The sequence below is a fragment of the Rhyacophila brunnea genome, unplaced genomic scaffold (genome assembly GCF_057557595.1).
Source record: "Rhyacophila brunnea isolate RB1 unplaced genomic scaffold, BYU_Rbru_1.0 scaffold_8, whole genome shotgun sequence".
Taxonomy (NCBI): Eukaryota; Metazoa; Arthropoda; class Insecta; order Trichoptera; family Rhyacophilidae; genus Rhyacophila; species Rhyacophila brunnea.
In genome coordinates this window covers 23,342,774-23,358,500 of record NW_028233350.1, presented here as the reverse complement: position 1 = coordinate 23,358,500, position 15,727 = coordinate 23,342,774, and the positions used below count along the sequence as shown (strand labels likewise).

The 15,727-nt window shown below is 33.7% G+C and overlaps 1 protein-coding gene across 5 annotated transcripts in view; it reads right to left on the bottom strand.

Annotated features, from left to right (window-relative positions):
• The window catches only part of sd (TEA domain transcription factor 1 homolog scalloped), a 212,733-nt gene extending 197,218 nt beyond the window's left edge, over positions 1 to 15,515 (bottom strand). For 2 of the 5 annotated variants that reach the window (XM_085959220.1, XM_085959216.1), the window contains exon 1: positions 14,735 to 15,154. In XM_085959220.1, the coding sequence (XP_085815346.1) occupies positions 14,735 to 14,768 (34 nt within the window). In that variant the 5' untranslated portion in view covers positions 14,769 to 15,154. Of the gene's footprint in view, positions 1 to 14,734; positions 15,155 to 15,271 lie in introns of those variants that run through there. The other 3 variants (XM_085959218.1, XM_085959219.1, XM_085959217.1) reach the window with 3 other exon arrangements.
• Positions 15,516 to 15,727: the final 212 nt, after the last annotated feature.

Sequence of the window (15,727 nt, the reverse complement as noted above, 5' to 3'; positions counted from 1 at the left end):
TTACAATGACCGATAGGTACCTACTCGGGTACCGTCTCACACCGCAGTCAGTGGTCTATTTAAAGCGGTCATAAGATAATATAAAGCCCGACCATTCACTTTTAATTGAGATTGATAAACGATAGCATTTAATATATTGTATCTTATCTGATGAACAATGCACACTCCATACAAACATTTCAGTTCAGTACTTAGTACTTACTCTTAAAACAATCAATGCGCAAGTGTTGCTTGCAGAAAAAAGCTTACAAATTTTGTTTATTATTAATTATTGTGTAATGAAAATAACAATGACAAAAATAACATTAATAAATATTGTGTGATCGATGAAATAATAATATTATTGAAATGGTAACAAGGTACCTATCTAACAATCGATTTGCAAACACAGGCAATTTGACACAAGATATTTTTTATTAAAACATCATTTCAAAATATATGAGATTATCCAACCATACGGTACGGGTTGAGTTAATTGCGACAATATTTCAATTGCTCAGTATTTAAAAAAAATCAAGATGTCAGTGTACGCATGTAGGTACCTACTTACCAGGGAACTCAGAAATAATGGGAACTGAAATACATAACGGGTAAGGCGATAGCAGGTTACCGACTCGAGTAAGGAAGAATCCGGGTTAAACTTACACACGTGTCAATAATACGTTTTACGTCGAATACTGAAAACTGCTCTCGGTTTATGCATTTACGCTAATTTAATGTTGGTGTATTACACACACTATTGCACGTGCATAATGCGTGCTTCATTTTCGCAGGACACTTACACATTCAAAACCCTGCATCAAGATGCGGCGTATTGAATATAGCCTATAGGTATTCTATTTATTATCTGTTCTGTGGTATTTACCTACCTATCGACAGTTCAGTCAAAATTATATGCAATATAATTATAACAAACGATTCGTAATACGCCGCTAATGCAAGTGCACGCATATAAGAATGTAGGTAATCTTCATGTTTCCAATTATAATTTGTAGTATACCACATCAAAATTAAATCCATCCTTTTTATCAGAGGGTTGGAGCGGACCCTTTCTTGAGTTGCTCCGCTCCAGGGTCTACTCCGCTCCGGGTAAAAAGTTTTAATATGTATACAATATAGTTTTGAAATAAGGTTATTATTTGTCATTTTCATTATGAATTATATTAAACAAAACCGACAGCAAATGTCTAACATTATCTGCCTCTTCTGTCAAAAAAAATTAAGGTTATTTATCACTCGGCAGTGTTGCCGTATTTCAAATAATTCCAGCGTTGCAAAGTGTCAAATATAATATTTTCATTGAAATTTAATAATAAAAAAACATCCGGAGCAGTCGAGTACTACAAATTTTCGGTGCTCCGTGTAAAACTTCATTGCTCCACTGCTCCGAGCTCCGTTTCAACGCTCTACTTTTTATCTTCACTTTCGTACTAGGACAACTACCTACTGATTGTACCTAAAATTTAAGTAGGTACTAGGTTTTCGATCAAATGACACGGAAAAACATATTGCCACTTTGAGACTTGTTCGGCGTAATTAAGCAAACATTTTCGCTAAGTGGAAAATTTTCCGGCCATAGTTCGATTAATGATATTTCTTTGTGTGTAGGTACTTAATTTCTAATTGAATCAAAAAAGAAAATAGGTAGATATATAAATATTACATATGTAGTTAAGTTTATAAAACATATGATAACCGTTTTCATTTATTTACTGTTTCATTAGGTACAATTAGAAACCTCTGAACATACGATAACTAAATGAAAAATCGTAAAAATATTTGGCTTCTATTGAAAGCAATATAATATCTAGCCAATACATTTAAATTTTATTTTATTCATTACACATTTGCTATACGAAAAAGTGTGTCGAAACACTGTGATTTTCGTTTTGCATTTAGTTATGTTTCTATCTATTTGAATTTGTGAACTACTCAACTGTCAACTGAAATTCATGATGGACGACATTCTATAAAATGAAATATAATATATAGTAGTATGTACCCGCGACTTAACCTACATAATTTACTAACGACCATGACCAGTTTCGTCCGTTTAGAAATACACTATCAATGTAAACAGGGAGTATCTAAAAGATTTTGACTTATTGAAATTCGGAAAAATGCCGCTTGTATTGACTATGAAAATTGGATTGTTTTATGCTTGCTTACATACGTACATAATACAAACAACGCTTCACGTCCGAAGAGAGTTGTACCTACTAGCAGTCAATATTACTGAGAGTTTTAAAGTCCAATAATAATTTTCATTCTTCTTCTACAATACTGTAAGAACATGTTGCAGTTTAACCGCAAGTAAGATTGAAATCAAGTATACTATATTATTTGCTACTAGACGTACAATGTATTATTTTACTCTCACTCACTGTGCAACAAAATAATACCTCATGAGTAAGTGATAATAGCCGAGAAGTGTTACGTTTATTATGGCATTATACAAAAATACGGTTAGGAAATATTTATTACGAGAGAAAAAATAATATCGTTGATCAAACACCTGTAAAAATAAAATTGTTTGCAAACAATAATATGCAGCCTGTGGATATTTTCGGTAATAACCGTTTATAATGATATTACAACTTAATATTACAAAAAATACAATTTCCCCCCCTTATTGGATTCTAAGAGAGGTTATTAAGCTATTCGCTCAATTCACTACGCCAGCGATGGCGAACCTTTTTTGATTAGGTGCCAAAAAAACTAAAAACATATTTGTAATAATGGGTGGTGTAAAACTGTTAATATTGGGGAAAATTATAAATTAGTTACAGCAGTATGTACATAATGTTATTAGCGCCCCCATAAAATCGTACTATAAATATAAATGCGATCTTTGTGCTTATACGAAGTTTTTTTTAAACGATACATGCCGGTGAAAACACAATTAAATAAAATGATTCTTCATACACAAGCAGAAGATTTGACCAATTAAAAAAACTTACTGGTGAATATTCATTTAAATGCTTGTGAATTTAAAAGTAGAGGGTATTATTACCACCCAAAAAAGATTTACTGGTAAAATTCATTTAAATCAGATGTTTTCATAATAATATAATGACAGCCATCCGGTCGGCTCTGTCAGCAAACATAGTATTGCAAGTGTGGTGAAGATTAGGCAACATTCTCTTTCTAAATATATATATAATTGATATTTACAATTATTACTGTCTTTCGTGCCCGCAGTATTTCCGTGCGTGCCATAGATTCGCCATAGCTGCACCAGGCCATCAAACATGCATAATAAAACCATAAGTGGTTTTTCCGGACGCGGGATTTGAACGCAAAAGACGAACTTTTCGCGCCAATACCGTTCAGACATGGAAGTATAATCAATAAAATAAATACTTATTCATCGGATTACGTTTTATGTTCTTAGTGTAGACTGGCGATCAATAAAATTTGCATCATCGATAGCCAACAAAGTCCGGAAAATATAATAACAAGGATGGGACACGCAAATGGCAGAAGCCGTCGTCTACCTGCTGAATAATCATCTAATACCCCCAATGATGTAGACAGGAACATAGATAGGTGGTTATATGAAGAACCCAATCATGTATACAAGAAGGTGATGCATAATTTATCCAAAAAGTGCAACGATCTCGGCCGTAACATCACGCAACATTATTACAATCCTTTGTTATAGTGTTATTAAATTTTGTGTTCGTGTATGAAATCGTAAGAATGGAAGTGGCGCGGCATTGGTTTTACTTTGAATATTGGCTAAACGTAACATGCAAGAATCGTTAACTACTCGATATAAGTAAAAATATAACGCAAAAATAAGCCTGCAGGCATCTGAAAAAAATCTGATAAGTTGACAATGATAATCTAAATTCTAAAAACATCACGGCAATCAATTTATCGTTATTAATACGTTCTCTTAAAAAAAGATGAATGAATTTTGCTTTAGGGCCATATTCCGTAAAGCAACATGTCGCAGCAACAAGTAGAGTATGAATAAAAATATATCATTACATTTAAAAGATAGATTTGATGTAATGCGATATGCATCTTGGCCGCATATCGAAAAGGTTTCTACTACTGGATGAATCATATTATGCTTCTTAAAATGACGCCCAATTTTCAGCGTCTTGGCCAGTGTTAAAACATACTGTTTTAATATCAGCGGACTTAACTCGATATAAGCTCACTTAATATTTGTCTCGAAAACGACCTGTTTTCGAAAACGACTCTCGAAAACGTCAATCTGAGGCGAAAGATCTTGGGATAATTTTTGATTCTTCATTATCCTTTCACTCGCATATAACTTCCACGGCTCTACGTGCGAGTAAGCTTCTAGGATTCATCATGCGACAATCCAAACCATTCAAGAATCCTAATGTATTACGTACACTCTACGTCTCATTAGTGCGTAGCATTCTTGAATATGGGTCGATTATCTGGTGTCCTTATGAGGTTTCCTATAAGCTTATTTTAGAACGCGTCCAGAAGAAATTTCTTCGATGTCTTTATTTTAAAACATTTAACAATTTTCCTTTCGATAATTCGTCAGATGATTATTTTCCGACTGCCTTTCTACAAGGCATGCTTACTTTTCACTCTCTTGAATCTCGTCGGTCTCTTCTGCTGTTGAAACACTTTTGCCTGTTATCGCGAGGGATGGTTTCCAATCCCGGTGTCTTAATGAATTTGAATTTCCATGCGCCTGTCAATTACCTACGTGGTCGCAGTCATGATTTATTCTGGATTGGAACCGTTTCCTCGCGTCAAGCCTATCAGGCACCATCAGCGAGGGGTGCAAGACTAGTAAATGCGCTCCCTAAAGACATAGACATTTTCAATGATGTACTTTGCATTTTATTTTTGAAACTGTATTTTTCTGTATAAAATTGTATATTTTCCGTTCTCAAAAATTATATTTTTCTGTATTAAATTATACTTAAGTATGTTTTGATTATTTATTTTTTTTGTTATTATTATTGTTATTATATATACTTATATTTCTTTTTCTATATTCTCTTCTCTCTTGTGAGGGTAATGTTTGACTTATAATGTAAATCTCATGTTGTGTACGTCTTGAATTTAGATTTGTTATGTCCACAATGTTTTGTATTCTTAAATAAATAAATAAATAAATAATTATGAGTAAGCCCGATCTAGCTTGCATCTTACTCTAACTAATAGTCAGCGCATGACGACTTGTTCTGTCCGCTCAGACATGAATTTTTGGTAGCTTGCAAGCTTTGGGTTGCAAACACCCTTAGGGTCACTATTCCAAGAACGCAAATTTAGCCTGGGCAATACGGGTGAAATTCGGGAATCCATGTTAACGGTCTTAACGCATTATACCTACGAGGGTGGGTCAATAATTCCTTAGAAAAAAGCATTAAAACAGTTTTTATTTTTGTATTTTTTTTTATTTCTCAACATAATCTCCTTGGAGCTCAATACACTTGGTTAGACGTTTCTCAATTTTTTTTAAACCGTCAGAAAAATAAGTTTTCGGAAGGTCCTCAAAATAAGCATTTGTCCGATCGATGACTTCTTCATTTGAAAAAAAAACGTTGTCCACTTAGCCATTTTTTTAAGTTTGGGAAAAGGAAAAAGTCACTGGGGGCTAAATCTGGCGAATACGGTGGTTGGTCGACCAATTCGAACTTCAATTCTTCAATTTTAGCCATTGATCGTAAACATGTGTGAACACGGGCATTGTCCTGATGAAAGAGGATTTTTTTCCTGTTTAAATGAGGCCGTTTTTCTTCAATTTTGTTTTTTAGCTGGTCCAATAAAGATGCATAATAATCCCCTGTTATTGTTTTTCCTTTTTCCAAATAGTCAATGCATGCACGTGCATCCCAAAATACAGTAGCCATAACCTTACCAGCTGATTTTACGGTTTTCGCCTTCTTTGGACATGGTTCGCCTTTCGCAATCCACTGCTTTGACTGTTCTTTCGTCTCGGGAGTATAGTGGTGTATCCATGTTTCATCTACAGTCACAAAGCGACGAAAAAATTCATCCGGATTGCGTTGCATGAGCGACAACAGGGCTTTAGAGGCCACCACCCTATTGCGTTTATTGTCGACTGTGAGCAAACGCGGCACCCATCTTGCAGAAACTTTTTTCATGCCCAATTTGTCATGTAAAATAGAAATGACGCTACCTTTTGAGATCCCTGTAACCTCAATTATCTCACTCAACTTTAATCTTCGGTCACTTAACACCATATCGTGGATTTTATTGATCATTTCTGGTGTAGTCACCTCTACAGGACGTCCTGAGCGTGGTTCATCCTTTGTTGATGTACGACCACGTTTAAATTCATTTAACCAGTTATAAATAGTTGCAAGTGAAGGAGCAGATATGCCGTGAACTAAATCCAACTCATTTTTTATTTCCTTTGCTGTTAACCCTTTTATATTAAAATGTTTAATAACAGCTCTAAACTCAATTTTCTCCATTTTCCATTTTTCCATTTTCCACAAGCAAATTTTTTTTTTAAATGTACGAGAAACACACAACAACCCGACCAATCTGATTGAAACTTCGCAGCATACTGAATCGGTAGTGCCGCTGCATGAAAACAAACCGCTTATAGTACTAGTCGCGCCACCTGTCGGCTTTTCTAAGGACTTATTGACCCACCCTCGTACAAGGAAATATTATAAGACGATATTCGTAATATCTTCTTTTGTGGTACCTACATTTTTAAAATGACACTTGTATGGGAACTCCTCATCTAGTAGTACTTATATCAATGGTTTCTGGACAGATTGCTTACGTTCGCAATCATTCGCTCAACCTACCATATTGTCAGACTCCAAGACCTACAAGTGGCAAAGGGTGAAGGTTGTGGTAGGCTCTTAAGATCCGACATAAATAGTGCACACTAAACTTTGTCAGTCAAACGTATTTTTGTTTTGATTGAACTAAGACTACAATGTGCAGATTTTTTTTTCGACCATGTCCGATCCTAGCAGGATCATATGGGCCTCCACAGAGTAGAGGATTGTATTAACAGATTTTGATTTTTACGAGAAATGGATGTCAGCCACTTGCTCAACGTATTAGGTCCATACCCTGACTCACACACAAATTGAAAAACAATATGTGTACTTGCCAGACACAGGATTCGAACCTGGGACCCATGGCGTGATAGTCCAACGCTTAAGCCGCGCGGCCACCGTGGGCGTGTGTAGATAGTGTGTACCATGTGTTTCCATGTGAAGATAGTGTTTTTTAATTATTAAAAGTCAATTAAACCCTGCCAAATCCAAGCCATAGTAGATGACAGTCAAAAAATATTCGTTTATCTATAAACTATCTAAAAGTATGCCATTAAACCATATATCATGTTAAATATTATATAGATAGAAAATATTTTTAATCTATTATGGTTTGGTTTAGGCAGAGCTTAATGAGTTTAAAAAATCTAACCAATACCGTATATTATTATATTATGTATTCTTAATTCAACGAAAACAAATAAGCACGACTGAAAAGGTGTGCACTATTTTATCAGATCACCCATAGCATACTTAAACTATTGGTATGGTTTAGTCAGGGTTAAAGTCCAGACAAGATATTAGAATCTTCGACCCACAACATTAAAAGAGAATATTCTGCCACGTCTTGTCGTCCATCGCGGTCTACATGAGACAGAACAGGTACAAATTCTCGGTAATTTAGCTGAGTAAAAATGCATATATATTATCTAGATCTCATGTAGTCATAATAATTTGTTTTGTGGTTTTACATATTTATTATGAACAAATGCGAGTGAATCAAAATATCCACGATTTCAAAAAATCAAGAGTGGCTTTGAATCCAGCGTCGAGGTCTGATATTACACCGACGAACGTTTTAGTATCAAATTATTATTGGCATCGAAAATAATATCATTATCCAATAGATGGACACGCAGGGTTGAGAATACATAATATGCAGACATATTATTTAGGTAAATACAATATAACAATTTCACCATTAATTGCAAACTGGAATTCTAACTATATCTATATACATAGAAAATTAACGTTACAACGAACTACACAATAAGCACTTACTAGCTACCGAAGCTATCGATTCAAGCTAAGGAAAGTGCAAGTACGTATGAATGGCATCTTAATTCTAAGATAAGCAATCAACGCAAGTTTTATGTATTCGGTAGCAGATTTTATGGTTATGTAAATAGATATCGGTGATCTTCAAAGATGTGACCCGTAAAGAAGAATAATGTTGATATTTTAATCCATAATTTATAGTTCCACTTGTTTTTAACAGAGTTACATTGGCTCGAAGATCTAGGTAGGTATGTTATTATTATTAATGATAGAATTATAAATTTCGGTGGATGTACATGGCAGTGAAGAACTTGGGACTGAGGAGGGTGGAGGGGGCATGTGGAAGCATTCATTCAGCAGTTGATCGACCCCGGGTGATAATGATGAATGATGATGATTAAAAAAACAAATTTATTATTATTGTAGCATACAGCCGAAACAGCTATCGTCTAAAAACTAATTCATTTAAATGATTATTGTAGGTGCGTTGTAAAATGTCATCTAAATGGAGTATGGACGATACAGGTCCTGAACATTTAAAAATTATGTTGGATAGGCAGATACCATTCATTATATTGAATTTTATTAATTATTAATACAGTAGACTCCCGATTATCCGTGTTAATGGTGGGGAGAGGCGGCACGGATAAACGAATAACACGGATAATCCGAAGTATGTTTTTTTTCTTTTTAAAATACTACATATAACTTATTATACATTATTTTAACATATTATGTAATACTTACTCATTATTTATTCAGAAAATATATGATGTTGATTTGTTAGCAGGAATCTTTTAATGATTTTCTAATATCAGTTCAAATTTTTCTAAGAGTTTTGAGCCGATCTTCATGTTTACGAAAGCGAGCGATTTAAAAAAAATCATGCACGGATATTCCGAAAACCGGATAAATCCGCACACAATTAGTCGGTAGTTAAAAGTTAGTACAAAACGCATAATAAAAATGTACCTACATATTATTAAGTATAAGGGTTGTGTTATCATAATTATTTATTAGATAATTATTATTATAAAAACATACATTCGGATTGGTTAATCAATGCATCTTCTATTAATGTGTAATTTATCCGACTATGAAAATATCACGCGTAGGCACATTTTTCTGAAACGTCAATAAATCTCTTGCAAATGTTTTTGTCATCATAACATGACAATATAACGATGACAATAATTAATACTGGCCTCTTTAAGTATACGACATCTGGCACAGAGCCATCGACCAAGAGTACGCACGGACAATCAAAATAATAATAATATGCAAGGACTTAATCCCTCAATCCCAGGACAAGTATAGCCGGGATTAACATGCGGCAACCCTGCGTTTTGTCCAGCCGATTCGACGGTGACAGTGGCAATAATTCCCTCCGCGACGTCGCCTAGGATGCAGTTCTTATTTTGGAAGTAGAAGGCTGACTGCCCAATCTCGAGAGCGTCTGGAGAGAGAAATAAAAACAAAAGCATAGCGACGAACGGGTGCGAGCGACGGCAAAGCTACTGCTACTCATGACTCTTGTACAAATATAGCGGGCCAAGAATAGCGCGCGGACGGAGACGGCGAAACGCCCTGCGCGACGCCAGAAACTGTACCCATGGGACACAGAATTAAATCTTCATTGTCGATAAATTATAGAGGTTGGTGTAGGTAGCGAGAGAATAAAAAAAATGCCGGCCGCCAACAGTTTATCATGATGATAACACCTTTTTGTAAGTAGCTACTTTATTATGAACAAATATTGCAATTTAATATGAGGGTACCGCGATAATATTTTACTTTATTTTACTTATTAATAATATTAAAGAGTAACTGGAAATATACCTACTAATAAGAATATATTTATTCAATAAGTACACCTAAATAATAAATAGCTTTTATTGTTTAAACATGGTAAAATAAGTATTATTTATACATCTGAAGTTAAATAAACATCTGCGGAACTCTTCCCACATATAAATATATTAGTTAAATTTAATCTAAAAATATATAATTATTTATTAATCGTCCACATAAATTAATAATTATCAGGACCTGTTTCGTTCGTTTCATTGTGATGTTCTCAAGGGATACTGATAATTATTAAATTGTGTGGAATAAGTATTGTCTTTTTTCAATTAATACAATGTCTTTCCAGGAAGAATTGAGTTTTGTAAGTATTGTAAAACTGAATGAAATTAAATTATTAATGCTACCGCAACCGGACACTATGAATATCATTAATTTCCGGCAGGTATTTTGATTTGACTGTATTTCTGATAATAGTGATGGTACGCTAATTAAATGCGAAATAAAAGGAGACGGAGCGAATAAACATCCATCGCAGCGATGAATCGAGTACTACTCTTAAATAAACCTACATTAATTGTTAATATAGAAGAAAGCAAAGTTAAACAGAAGACAATACCCCCTTAACATTGAAAATTTAATAATTGTATGAAAGAAATAATGCTTATCGCAATGGTTTTCTTATCATTCACTATTATCTCATTCGCGATAGTAAAATCAAGGTAAACATTTATATTTCCAAAATTTAAAGGTGAATGTTTTACTTCATTCTGATTACATGATTATGGTAATATTTTTTGCTAGATTAAAAAAACATTATGAACAGGAGGACCTCATTTGAATTTTTTTTTTTTGTATTTTAAAATACAAAATAAATTAATAACATTAATTTGTATTTAAAACATACTTACTTAATTCTGCCACAAATTCAACGAAACTTTACACTTGTTTTACACGAGTATTTTGGAACGATGCATAACCATAACGAACGTATGTACAAATAACGTAACATGATGTAGGATTACAATTTTCTAAGAATCAATCAGACATTACAGATAATATATAATAAATAAAATATCACTAATATACTTATACTGATACTCACTACACGCGTTATTTGCGTACCACAAATATATACCGATAAATATTTTACTTCATTATGAAGGGAGGCTTTTAATGGTTTATGTCACAATCGACATCAGATAGCCATTATTGAATATGACAGGTGCACTATTTCAATGTGTATTTTTAAATTGACAAATCATCAAAAAGGTTCAAAGTTACGAAAATAATTAACAAGAAATCGACTGCTACATTATTATGTAACTAGTTTACGCATTGCTTGGATTGTTATTTATACCTTATCAGTACCTACTTAGTTATAAATAACATAAAGTTTTTAGCGTGCCTATAGAATTATATTTATAATACACGGATCACAAGTGGAAAATTATGTGAACGCGTAAAAAAATAATTTATAGTCAATTTGAAATTTCGATAATCAACAATTGATTAAACCTGTTGTAAAGTCGAATTTTTAGAAATGTACCCTATATATAATATTATTTGCCCTAATGCAGTGATCGCCAAATGGTCGCTCGCGAATTACCGGTAGCTCGAGGATATTTTATCATATTTATAAATTTGCTCAAATTTTATTATTGGACTCCGAAATGAAATATTTCTTGTGGGTATTATTACCGATGGTGCTCGAGCTTTTTGTGGTGTCCACAATGGCTTCATTTTCTTATGCCAGAAAGATGAAATGTTTCCACCTTTTTATCTTATCACTGCATTATTCACCAGCAGCCGCCACTGTGTGCAAAATACCTAAAATTCAACGAGGTAATGAAACTTGTTAAAATTATTAACCAGGTTAGGGCTCATGGTCTCCAAAGACACTTGTTCAAGGCTCACAGATGTACATCTTGATAATTGCATTCGGCTGGGAGTGACAAGTATCTACTCACCGAGAATTGAAAAAAATGTGGACGATAGATAGTGAATGCCATTCTTTTCACTAAGTAAGTAACTATTTTTACTTTTACTCACAATAATTTCAAGATATTTTTCAATTATTATTTTGTTTATACTTAAATAAACAATAAACAATTAACGTAAGCATTTTATATTTTATTGGAAATCCGATGTCCTAATTTATTTTAAGTAATATAATAATATTATGTATGATACGGATAAAGATGATAAAAAAATCTAAAGAAGGAATATGTATAAGTAGCTCACCAGACAATTTTAATTTCTGAAAGTAGCCCACATCCTTATTGAGTTTGTAGACCACTGCCCTAATGTTTATAATATGCAATGCCTAGTATTTATTATATTTGTTGAATGAAAGGTGTTTCCACTACCCGGCTGTATTCAGATAAGTGTGCACCTACGCAAGGAGCATTCAAACGGAGGTTTCTGACATGTATACGGAGGAACGCTGCGTTGCAGCTTCGGCGAAGAAGACAGCCTCCGTTGGGTCATTTACGAGACGAGAAGAAGCGCCGCGGCGGCGTCGGGAGAGAGCCACGTAACGACGCCGGACGACGGAAATAGTACTTGGCATCGTCGCGAGCGCCGCTTTCGACTGTCAACATTGTCAACGACACTGGGGTCACCTGCTTCTTACACCATATTCAAAGAGTTGACATTTTATTGAGTCACCTTCCTTTCGTGTAGAATATGCCCGATTATCCGGACTAAACGATGATGCAACATGCAAGTACCTAAATCCGAATTACAAAATAGCTTTATGAACCGAACGCAGGACATGTTTGAAAGGTGTTTCTGTTTCTAGATAATGGATTTCCATCCTCGACCACTTAAATTGTAAGAACTTATCTTATGTTCTAATAGAAGGTATAATATGGTAAGTAATGCGGATGGTAATCTAAGAAAGATGCATCAAGAACCTTATAATATAAATGTCAATTTGGTATTATCAACCCGACGCGTATAAGAAATTACGACGACTATGTACCTACATGGTATTATATTAATAATATGGGTACAGATTGATGATTATGTGCGCCATGAAAGTCACGAAGTCGCCTATAAGTTGTGCGAATCGACGACTGATTTTCAAAGTAAATTTGGATAATTTTATTCAAGCGCAGTGTTGCTATCTTTTTCTGTGCTGATTATAGTACAAAGGCGTAAAAAATATAGTATTTCTGTAAACAATATAGTACAAGTACAGGAACATTTTTCGTCTTGAATCCTTTAAAATTATAGTATTTTGGCATATTTGGCGTAAAATTATAGTATTTTACAATTTTCGCAGAATCAAAATTATAGTATTGTACTATAATTATAGTACGGTTGGCAACACTGTTCAAGCGTGACTCGATTAATGATGATTCGCCAGATACTGATCATAAATGTCAAAAAGTGAGTGCAGTATCACAGCTCGGTTTGTCAGTTAACCATTGCCTAAGTTATATCTAAACACCCGTTATATTACTGATTAGTGGATATTGTGTTTAACGGTTGGTAAAGTCGAATTAAAATTCATTGGTGATTAATTTCTTATAAAATATCACACGTTAGTAATGTAAAATTAGCCGTCCTAATTTGGCATAATAAATATATGAGTATCTCTATCGACACAGAAGACATAATTTTAAAAATGAATGCAATTTAGTATTGGAATCGAAACTCATTTCTAAACAGGTTATTTAGTTTTTTATGGAATACAAACATAGTATTTGATATAATATGTACATAAACATTGATATCTCAATTTCATAATAGTCAATAAATAAAAATATGGCTATCCAACATTATTTATTGGAACCGAGTTTATGATTTGTATTATTCAAGATCCTGCAATATTTACTACTTACTTACTTTACGTACTTATTACCTATCTAATGATTAATAATTGCTCCTCATAAACTATATAGGTACCTAGATTAACTTTGGATAATCCAGAGACAAATGAACAGCTAGTCGACCGCTTACATTACAAGATAGATATAAAATTTATTATTGGGATCTGATATTATAATAAGATTCAGATTTATAAAAACAAATATTATTACGTTATTTATTACAAGTTAGCTATTATATCACTTATTTTCAAAATATAGAAGTTTATTGGTGTAAAAATAGGTATTATAATATTGATGACAGCATAATTTAGCGATAATTTAATATGGAGGTTTTTAGTAATCCAATATCGGTAAAACTTTATTTTGCATTATTTCACAAATACCTACGCAGGTACTAATAGTCTAATTAATAGGCCCATTGAGAAAATGTACCTATTCTTTTGTTAGTTTTTAACTACATAGCTATCGTATCAAAAACAATATTCTACGTAGATTCTGGTAAAACCATATAATACGTAATCTAACGTGTATGAATCAGATAGATTACACATAGAATATTAATTAATATGTACCTATACTTATTTTTTCCGCTGATTCTGTCACATAATACTGGATGGATTAAAGTAAACATGATCGCACTAGATTTAATATTCACTTATAAATTTTAAGGATTAAAAAAATAATTATATTCATAAAATAGGGAACGTAATCGACTGTGGTCTTGTTGCGATACACTATACAGCTAAGTAGCGATTATGTACAATTAATTGACATGATAGAACTTTATAAAAAATATCTATTGAAGTAGGTACATAAAATACCTATTACTAATAATATCCACTAATTTAACTGACGTTTGATACTATAATAACATTGTACCGATTATGTTGGTAAATATCAAATTGTATAATTATAAAAAAGTAAATAACTGTATTCAAATAGTAATCACTAATCAGTTATAATTTATAATATTTGACTGTATTCAAAGCTCGCAAACTGCACTCGGGATATCGAAAGCAATATCAAATCAAAACACCGTCAACTTACATTTTGGATAGAATTTTGAATAATCACAATCCATTTTCCTAAAACTTAAACTTTTAAATTCACTTTGGCGTCACTTTGGTAAACAGAAATGATTCACTGAAAGTTTAGACATTTGTCAATAAACACAAAAAACGTCAAAACTGGCAAACGAGATCACAAAATAAATAATAATATTATCACAGCAAAACCGAGGGAACACATAACACCGCGGCTTTCGAATATTGCGCCACTGACATTGATCAGGTTAATTAGTAATTTCACATAAACACTGCATCAAAACGGATCGATAACATTCAATAGTTGTAACGTTTTAGACCGATAATTATTTGTATCATGAATATGAGCCAGCGCTCGCCCGCTCTTCTATTCAAACAACATGAGCAGAGCAGTGTGGCCGCCGGAAGTTCCACTAGCAAACATGACAAGTATGTTAAATATTGGTGGATCGCGATCGCATTGTTGGCATTCTCCGCTCGGTTTTTGTCAAATCACTTACCGTAATGTATGAAAATTACACCAAATTAAAATGTTACTTACCAAAATAGAAGTTTGACGCTCGTATTGTGGCTTATTCTCGAATAACGACAGCGTTTTGCCAGTAAATATGAAGAGTTACACTGTTATTGGTATGCCAAGAATGGCACAAAGAATCCAGACAACGCACACGACGAATGCGCACCTTGTTTGCGCATATGCTGACACAACTCCAACTTCATAGGCGAAGCCAGTTTATCCACTTCGCTCACCCGCACCGCCCCGCAACGCTCACGTGTACACTGTCAATGTATTCAAGTGGTCAAACATGAAATATCCTACACACACTCGCGCACCTCGCTGACAGTAGTTCTACCTGGATCTGAGAATTTTATATTCATCAGCAATTTCTACCTTTCGCAACGACAGCAGCGCACTCTATGGATCAAAATTGAAGCATACTGCGAGCTGTAGAATGTATTGAAAATATGATAAACAGTATTCCGGCAATGTTTGTAG